Source organism: Ammospiza nelsoni, chromosome 9, assembly GCF_027579445.1.
Source record: "Ammospiza nelsoni isolate bAmmNel1 chromosome 9, bAmmNel1.pri, whole genome shotgun sequence".
NCBI classification, from domain to species: Eukaryota; Metazoa; Chordata; class Aves; order Passeriformes; family Passerellidae; genus Ammospiza; species Ammospiza nelsoni.
This window is the reverse complement of record NC_080641.1, coordinates 19707859-19717336: the sequence shown is the minus strand read 5'-3', so window position 1 is coordinate 19717336 and position 9478 is coordinate 19707859. Positions and strand designations below refer to the sequence as shown.

The window sequence follows — 9478 nt, the reverse complement described above, 5'->3', positions numbered from 1 at the left end:
ACAATACAAAAATCGTTGTTTACGTCTGTGTGTCGGCGCGGTGCCCGGTGAGGAGGGGGCGAGCCGGGGCCGGGCCGCTGCCGGCCGTGACTCAGCGCTTTGGGGAGGCGGGGAGGCCTCGCAGCCGGCCAGGACAAAGCCCCGGGGCCTCGCCGTCGCCTCGTTAATGAGTAACAACGCGGGGCCGCTGCGGGCGCGACACCTTCGCCCCGCGGCCGCTCGGGGCTCCGGAACAGCGCCGGCCGCTCCCGTCCCGGCCCCGCCGCTCCAGCCGGACCCGCCCCTCTCCCAGTCTCCTCCGCGGCTCCCCCTCCCGAGCCAGGCGGAGCTGGAGCTGGGAGCGACGTCGTTCCTCGCCGCCGCCGCCTCTCCCCAGTGACCGAGGGCACCGGCGCTGCCTGAGGGGGCCCCGTTGTCCGGCCGGTGCCCGACGCCTCATCCCCGCCTCTGCCGGAGCCGGCACTGCCCGCGGAGCAGCCATGAGCTGGGGCACGGAGCTGTGGGTGAGTCCCGGCTCGCCTCTCATTGTGTCTGAGATTCGCCGCCTTCCCTTGTCTGCTCGGGCGGCTGCCCCCGGGAGGCGCGGAGCGGCCGGAGCCGAGGCGCTGTGCTTTGTTCGGCGCAGGGGCGGCGGGCAGGGGCTGGGGCGGGCCGGGGGTCCGGCGCGGGCGGAGGGCGGCGGCGCTGGGCCGGGGGCCGCGGCGGGGCGGGTGCGCCGAGTCCGGGGTGCGGTGCGCGCGCCGCCTGCGCGGCCATGGCGCTCCCGGGGCGGCCCCTCGCCCTCCGCCCGCCCGGCGCGGTCACGGCGGGACGGGCGCTTTGTGTGCGGCCGGGGAGCGCCGCGCTCGGGGCCCGCCGGCGCGGCCCTCACCGCGCTCCCGGCACGGCTCGGGGCGGGGTCCCGGCGCGGCTCGGGCAGCGGCCCGCACCGGGCAGCCTCAGGGCGGCGGCACTACTGCTGCTCCCCCGAGAAGCGCCGGGCTGCTCGGAGCAGCGAAGCGTTTTCAGCTCCCGGCCCGAACTAGACGCGGCTACTGTATAGCTTTGTCTCTAAAAGTACCGCAGAATATTGGCTAACACTGCATTGTGTTTGTTTTAAATACGAAAATTGGCAGCAACGAGACAGGCAGTTTCTGTCTCGCGTTGGCTCTTTCCTTAGAGCTCCCTTCTTCCCTCCGAAGGCTCCTTGGCCGTGCCGGGGACGCAGAAGGGCTTCTCCCGGGGGAGTGCCGGAGCGGGCACGGCGGTGTCTGCTCGCAGTGGCGGGGTGCTGGATCTCCTCTGCCAGGCTTCCTGCTGCCGGAGTTAACGCTGATCGTGGGAATGCTTAGGCGTGAAATAGAATAGTACCAAGGAGTGTTGAACGTCCCCGCTTTAAATGCCGCCTGCCCTGCATTTATTTGCTTTTAAAAATTGTGAAGCAGAGACTTGTGCTAAGAAAAAAAATACAGAAAGATAAACGTTGTAGCTTGAAGTCTGGTCCAGGAATTCTTAATCAGGAGCTAGCATTACAGGTGGTTTTTGGGCTTTTGGGTTTTTTTTTTTGTTTTTGTTTTTTTTTGCATTGAATTAAATACCTTTATCAGTATTTTGTAGTGCAGAGCCGCCAGTCTCTAGAGGAGCCAGGATCTGCTCCGCACGCAGACAAGTGGTTGCCCGAGGAGCCGGGGCGGCCGTGGCGCTGCGGGCGGGGTGCCTGGGTGGGGCGCGGGACTGGGAGCGCCCGCGGAGCTCCTGAAGCCACCTGAATTGAGTTGTGTCTGATTATGCAAAATGAAGATGTAATAGCATCACGTGTACTACGCGGAGAAGCCTGATTTAGTAGTATTTAGGGGTTAGTTTAGTGTTTTGCATAGTACCTTGTTCTTTACTAGGATTTGTAGGCATGCTGAGAATTCAGACGAAATATGCTTTTTAAGTACTGATGACGCTGCTGTAGCAGCCCTGAAATCTAAAACTGTTGAGACATTGAGGAGTAAGTAAAAGCTGGGATTTATATTGGGCACACAAGAGTGTGTGTGCAGCTCATGCCTGTATGAATTTCAGGTGAGGGGTGAGTGCCCCTTGAGAGGAGTGGGGTTGGCATTAGGGTGAGCACTGACTGTAAGCACTCAAATATGTATTGCTTTAGAAAACAGAGCTTTAGCTTACTTAGATCTGCTCATTTTTGCAGCCTCTTGTTAATTTTTTTTCTTTTTTTTTTTGTTCAGCTTGTAAATGACAGTTGAAGGTTTTATACTCTTGTAAATGACAGTCGAAGTTTTATACTCTGTCTCATGGTCAGTTTTGTGTGAAAGTGCTTGTCTTTGTCCTGCGTTTAAGAAACATATTGAAAAAGATGAATTTTGACTCCAGACTTCCTTTTAATGACAGGCATTTAACTCATGGTGTTGTGAAACTAGTTGAAGTTTATTTTGACCTTCTATACTTCTTTTATTTTAAGTCACTAATTCTTATGCATTAGTTGGAAGAAATAATGCCAGAATTTTAAGCTAAAAGTTTTACTGCAATACTTTTCTTTTAGCAAAATTTAATGTATTTTTTGGTTGATACCTGGAGATGACCTGCAACTCTACACTGAGGTAACTTCCTGCATAAAATGGTCTGTTTGTAACTATGTAACTAGACTGACAATTCAAATTTTTCCATTATGGGATACATTTAATTTTTTTTTAAATTGAATTTAACGATACTTTAAAAAATCTACTGTGTTATGAATCAAACCAGTTTTTAGCTTGAGGAATATTCAGTGCTTCACTTACTGTAAAAAGCACGAAACTTTAATTGTTGTAACAACTTGTGCTGGGCAAGTAAAGATTACTTTTTGGAGATCTGGCACAGAACCAAATTCATTAAGAATTATCTTAAATCTAGGTTAAAAAACACAAGGAAAAGCAGTATTGCGAGTCTTCAAAGAGCGCTCTGAACAAGATAAAAATAAATTATTAGACATAATTATGATCTGGTGTAGCAATTCCTCCATCATTCCCTGCTGTGAGCATCAGTGGAGCTTCAGGAGGCAGCCTGAGCTGCTCTGTTTGCTGATGGCAGCAGAGCATGAGGTGTTCTGTCCCCAGCTGCAGAGAAAAGAAAACCTCTTCTGCTCTGGTTTTCTGGACACCTCGTTGCGCCTAAAGCTCTGCTTCATTAGTGCGTTCAGCTCATAAAGGGTTAAGTCTGGTATCCAGATCACAATTTTTAGAAACATTTGCACTTATGTATATATGCTTTGCCAATTCATTGAAGCAAATTTGATGATTCTGTATCATGCTTTTTTAATCTCTCCTTAACTCTGCCTTCTTAAGTTGTATCTCTTCATGCTGTTTTTTGATATTTTATGCTGATTCACAGTTCTGAGGATTTTTAAAAATTGTTGTGGAGTTTTATACTGTGTACTATTTTGGATACAGTAAAAAACTGAGCATAGATGGATATAGAAACAAATAAGGAGCCAGAAGAAAATTTAGGAGATAAGGAAAGCAACTCATGTCTGGTTTTTATGTGGTAATTATTAAATATACCAATTCTGTTATCGAAATGATACATATGCTAATTAAATGGTTACATCAGGGACAGGACAAAGGAAAGATTTTCTTTGATTGGCCAGTATTTTCTAATTCTTTAAATTAGGTAGCTGTTTGTTTTCAAGCAAGATTTTTTTTTAATACATACACCACCATTCTCTGAAGTGAGTGTGCATTGTACCAAATGTGTATGTCTTGATTAGATTAAAGCACGTGGTGCTTTTCAGTGTGTCTTGGCCAAAAAGCATAATCTTTGTTGTGTTTCTTTTGATAGCATTGTATGAAATAATGTAAATCAATAATAACAAAATAAATGTCAAATCAAGCCATCTTGTGATTAGAACTGTTTAATTCCACAACATTTTCTGTGCTGTGGGAAATATGCTCTCCTTTTCTGCTTTCTTAGTACAATAGAAAATTTTGATTATGCTTTGAAAGTGGTATTCAACAAATAGTTTTATTCTAATTGGTGTGTGTATCTTTGTGGTTACTCTGTAGCATGTTCCTTATGGTATGACCACACAGGACCCAAGATTCTTTGGTGAACTGCTTTGTATAATATTCTCTTAAGGGTTAGAACAGAGTAGAGAGCACAGGAAAGTGTTGTCTAATTCAGTTGAAATGTATTTTAATATTGAGTGCCAAATTTTCCTATCTCTGGTATATAATTTCTTTGTAGATAGCATTTGTAAAGCAATAATCTGAAAAAAAGTGGCAGGTAATTGCAAAGTAGCATTGCTGCCCTTCATTAGTAATAGAAAATTGCTGCTGTTTATTTAGATACAGATACTTTTCAGAATTAACTTTTTGGAGTTTGTCATGCTTTTTTCAAATACTGCAGAGTTATGTTCACCTCATGAGCAGTAGAAAGGTTTATACATTGAAGTTGTGGTTAGATTCGCGTTTTTGCTTTATAAAGTGCCCTGACTTCTATCACACTGTGCTGCAATATCCAAGGCAAGAATAGATAGATGGGACTAAAATTGGGGTGGACTTCAGTAACTTTAAATATTTGGAAATAAAAATGATAGATTGTGATATGTTTAAGAATCTTCTCAGCATGAGCATCTGTTCAATGTGTATGTTTCTGTACATCTGGAGTTCTTTTTGTGGTGGGCGTGAATTGTACAAATAGCATTAACACAGGATATTTAAAAGATACATCTGGCTATTGCCATCTTGGGGTATTGTGCTTTTAAATCGAATATGTAGTGCATTTGCTTTGATGCTAAAGGCTTACTAAGCTTTGGAGACTGGAGTGTGGCTGATAATGAAGTTCTTGGTGTAATGAGAGGAGACAGTGTGATTGGCACTCTGAAGTGGCTTCTTTGGAAATTAAAGAGTTTGTGTTGTCTCTTTAAAAAAAAACCAACCAGGAAGGATAATTTTTAACTTTGGATGCACGTTCTGTTGTTCCAACCCCTGTGAACTCCTTAATAGCAGTTGGCAGAAAAAGAGTTTGAATACCATGTCAGAACATTTTCAGTCTGTAGAACCAGTCTAGCCATCTGTTTCTCACCTCTTGATAAATATTTAAAACAGAAATTTTGCTGAGGGCTTTTTGTGCTGAGATTTCATGATTAAAAAGAAATGGCTATAGAAGATTTAATGATACTATTGTTGTGAGCTCCATGGGGCCAGAAGCACACCATCTTTTATAATTAAGAAACCACTGGCACTGTAGAGTAGTATTTTAGAAATTAGTTATGTTGGACCAAAGAAAGATCAAAGTATATTTGGTGGTGTGCTCTTTTTAATCTTTCCTTAAACAAAATTCATTCTGTGCATAAACCCAAGTTCTGTTATTAAAAATATTAAATAGCTCGGTTGCATCAGTAGTTTTTCAAAAGCTGTTAAAAATTTTCTTATGCTTTCAGACATTGTTTCCTCTTGCTTTAAAATCTTAGTCTTTTTTTGTAGAAGATAAATCATGTGGTGATGTTGCCTAATCTTAAAAGTTGTCAAGTGTAATTATATATGGAAAACATCCACAGAGTGTAAATATGAGTTAGCTTCAAAAAGTAGCTAACTATTATGTAGCATACTTCTGTTGTAGTAATTTACTGTATTTTTGTTCACTAGATTAGAAAATTTATTTTTAGCTAAATATAAGGTTTTTTCCAAAACAAAAAAAGTTTTTCTCTTGAAACTGAGAAACCTTTCTTGTTAGTGTGGATGTGGTTATGTAGTTACTAGCATTGTTAATACACATAAAAAAAACCACTGTAAATAATTCTAAATATCAAGCCATATCCCATATGGAAAATTTTAGGTGCTTTTGAATCTTAATATTTTGTACATTTACTTTCCAGTGTGCTAACATATACTCTTTTAAAGACAATATGTGGCTATTTTTTGTTCCCTAGATTTCCCCATCAGTTTAACCCAAAGATTGTAACAGCACTCTGTATAGATTGTCTCTTCAATGGGTAGTCCTGCTGCTGTGGGCTGCAGATGTGTGCAAGGAATGTGTCTTGTGGCTGCAGTATAAGGTTACAGTGTTTTCCACATGCATGGGATGGTTACACGTTTCCCCTGTCTTGGGTGATATGCTGGATAAAATGCCTGGTCGCTGGGAGGTTCCAGTCCTTCACAGGCTGTGTTGTGTGGCTCACCTCAGCCTTGGGAAGACCTGAGAGTTCCAACTAGGAACTATGTAAGGATCAAATACTTGGTTATTGAAAGTAGTTACTTCTGGCTTTGGTGTGAAAACAATTGTACTGAGTTTTAGTTGGAAATGTTTGTCCATATTTTTCCAGCAATTGTCTGGTTCATAAACATCTGACCTTTTTGCTGTTTTTTCCAGGAAGGGGTGTGTCATTGTCATGAGACTTTATCAGTTTGGATTTGATGTTGAACATAATTTAAGAATGCATACATGTGCCTTTGACTGTCTGTTTAGAAAGTGTGTTTTTTGGAGTTTTGAAAGCTTTATCATCTGATATGTATTAGAAAGACATGTGTTTTTATTTATGGCCCCACTTGTTTACAGACTTGGAAGTGTATATGCTTTTCAGTGAAGCTTGTACAAACATACATGGGACTTTAGTAATCTGGAAATTCTGAACACTGGAAAAGTATTGCTGTCTTGTAAAGGATGTATGCAGTATCCTTGTTGACAGTACAAAATCTGAGAGTTGCCTGGATCAAGATTTTAAAGGCTGCAGCTCTCATTTGATTTCCTGAGTGAGAATAGTAAAAAGGTTATTGGAGATTGCAGGATCTTTATCTCAGCCAAGCTGAGGAGTTCTTTAAAATGTGTATCTGTCAAAATAATGATCTCTGGAGTGGCAAATCCCTCAGAATTTGTGATGGAAAAAATCATGGGAAGATAAAAGTGTGTTGGCAGTGTGCTCATGAGCTGAAGGTTGCCCCAGCAGGTATGATTGGTGCTTTCAGCTGTTTGCAGGTAAATGCTGGAAGACAGAAGGTTTGTTGTTATTGTTTGTGTAGATTAATCACTGATGCTGTAGATGTACTGATATCTAAAAGTTAATAGTGTTGTATTTATATTAGTTCTTACACTGGATTGATCTGGGTGAGACCCTCATTTGTTAATATAGAATCTTTAAATAATTGAGTCCTTACATTTGCAGAGCACTATTTAGTGTTCTTGGTAAAGCTAGTAATTGACTAACATAGGGTGTTCAATTTTTTTTGTGGAGGGGAAGTTACTTGACACAATTCAGATTAAATTGTCATTGTTCATGCAACACGTGTGCATACTTTTTAAAGAACTTGAATTCATTTTGGTAGAGAAAAGAATTCCCTGAAGTCCAGATATGTTCAGCTTTTTCCTTGTAATGGTGAACAAACTGTTCAGTGAAAGCTGAAATTCCAGTCAGATTGTTTCATTTTGCCCCTAGTGAGTTTACGTACCCCAGTCCCAGTGCTCTCTTGGCACAAGGTTTAGAGGTTTGTCTTCAGATGGATGTCAGTGCTTCAGCTGGATGGGACAAGAAGAGGAAAAAAGTATTATACTAATAAAAGCCTTCTGGTTTTCATTAAAATGCAGACCCTCTGCACTGACTTTGTTTATGGAATTATCTGCAATAAGTTTCTGTGTTGCTGGTTTTTTTTTTTTTCAGCTACAAGTTCTAGTCTAAGAGGAAAGTGGAAGGAGTATTACATTTTGTAATGAGCTGAATTGTAGGTGTACTGAATTTTCTGAAAATTTCTACTGTGTGGAAACTTGAAAAATTTGAAATAGTTACATGTAAGATTCACGAATACCTTTTTTTTTTTTTTTGTCAGAACTCTGCTTCTGCTTTGTCATTTGCAATGAACAGGGCGTTGGACTGATTAAACTGTTTTCTGGCATTGTGCTTTGTACATTTCCCTGTAGTTTTATTGCTGTTTACATATTTTGAAGGAGAAATGCAGTCTTACTGTGAACTAAAAAGCTAATATTGCAGGACCTGAGTTTTTCTTGGGCTTTAATGTGGAACTCTTGTGTCATCTTGGGCAAATAAACATTTTTGTCCCTGTTAGTTGGGTTGTACAATTGGATTATACTTAATTTGTTTTAATCAAATTAATATTGTAGCAATATTTGTAGAATACTTTATTATTCTTTCTGTGTAAGGGTAATAAGGTGTTTTAAAATGGTGAAAGTAACCCGTGCACTTTTATCCTGGTTTTGGAGGGGGTAGAGTTAATTTATGAAGTAATAGCTGGTACAGTTGCTGTGATTTGAATACTCACAAATGTTTATTCCAGTGGCGAGTACTGTGTGAATTGCTTCTCCCTGGCTGGCACACAAGAAATAGTACAACATGCTATTTGTAGTTCCATATTAAGTAAAAGATACTTTTTCAGTATTGTACAACGACATTACATCCACTGGATTTGAGTTTGGAGTTATTTAAGTATTAAAGAACTTCTGAAATATGACATCAATTGCACTGGAGAGTTGAGAGGGAGCCTTAACTTTTGGCATGCTTGAGGTAACCAGATGTGAGTGCAGGTGATGAAGATGGGTGTGCCTTTTGGATCTCCATCTGCATTGTAAATCCTTTGTAAATAAGGCATTTGATTGCTGGATTCTTTCTCATGGTGGATGCCCAATTTGAGTGGGTGTGAAAACCTCACATTGTATGTTCTGGTTGGTAGAGTAATTGGAGGGTGTTTTCTTTGAATATGGGTATGCTTCTTGTCCACTTTGTCTTTAGCCTAGATGCTTCATTTCTTTCAGAGGAGGTCAATAATAATAATATTTTCTAATATTGTCTTCAAATAAGCATTTGATCTAGGTGGCATGGGGTTTTTTGTGGCAGTGAGTGGGAAAATAATTGATGTGTGTGAACCCCAGAGAACACCTGTACTCCAATGCAGTTGGCTATCTCTACAGCAGGGGAATACTCTGGAAGAGGAAATTGCAATATTTATAATATTTGATACTTTTTAATCCTTATGATTAATAGATAAGGTGTTCTTCAGCTGTCTGTTATAGCATCCAATTGTCCTGCATTTTTCCCCTGTATTTATGTGATGCCAGTCACAATTAGAGGAATATTTAGGGTATTTGACATTTGAAATCAATCATGGGAGTGTATTTTATATTTGTATTTACTTAGAACCTACTGCTGTTAGTCACACAGTGTCCTTGTGTTGTGCAGCATTCTGCACAAACTCGGTATAAAGAGCATCCTCGGTGCAGTTAGCTTGGGGTTCCTGCAGGGGCTGGGCCACACACTGCTGGTGCCGGGTGAGCGTTGTGCGAAGCCCGGTGTTGCTCGGCACAGTGGCTGGGCACTGCTCTCAGCTGCAGCCCCCGAGCTGCTCCTTTGGTCAGCCTGGCAAGCCAAGGGTGCCAGTGGGCAACCTTTGTCATGTTGGCGGGGGATGAGCGCCCAAACAGCCTGAGAGAATGCAGGAAATACTTGTTGAAAAGTACAAGGGAGTGTTGGTGTCTCAAGTGAAGCAACAATAATCCTTTGGTATGATGAGGTAAT

At 41.9% G+C, this 9478-nt stretch overlaps 1 protein-coding gene across 3 annotated transcripts in view; it reads left to right on the top strand.

Moving 5' to 3' along the window:
• Positions 1-329: 329 nt before the first annotated feature.
• The window catches only part of FNBP1L (formin binding protein 1 like), a 52834-nt gene continuing 43685 nt past the window's right edge, over positions 330-9478 (top strand). For all 3 annotated transcript variants that reach the window (XM_059478434.1, XM_059478435.1, XM_059478433.1), the window contains exon 1: positions 330-503. In XM_059478434.1, the coding sequence (XP_059334417.1) occupies positions 480-503 (24 nt within the window). In that variant the 5' untranslated portion in view covers positions 330-479. The remainder of the gene's footprint in view (positions 504-9478) is intronic.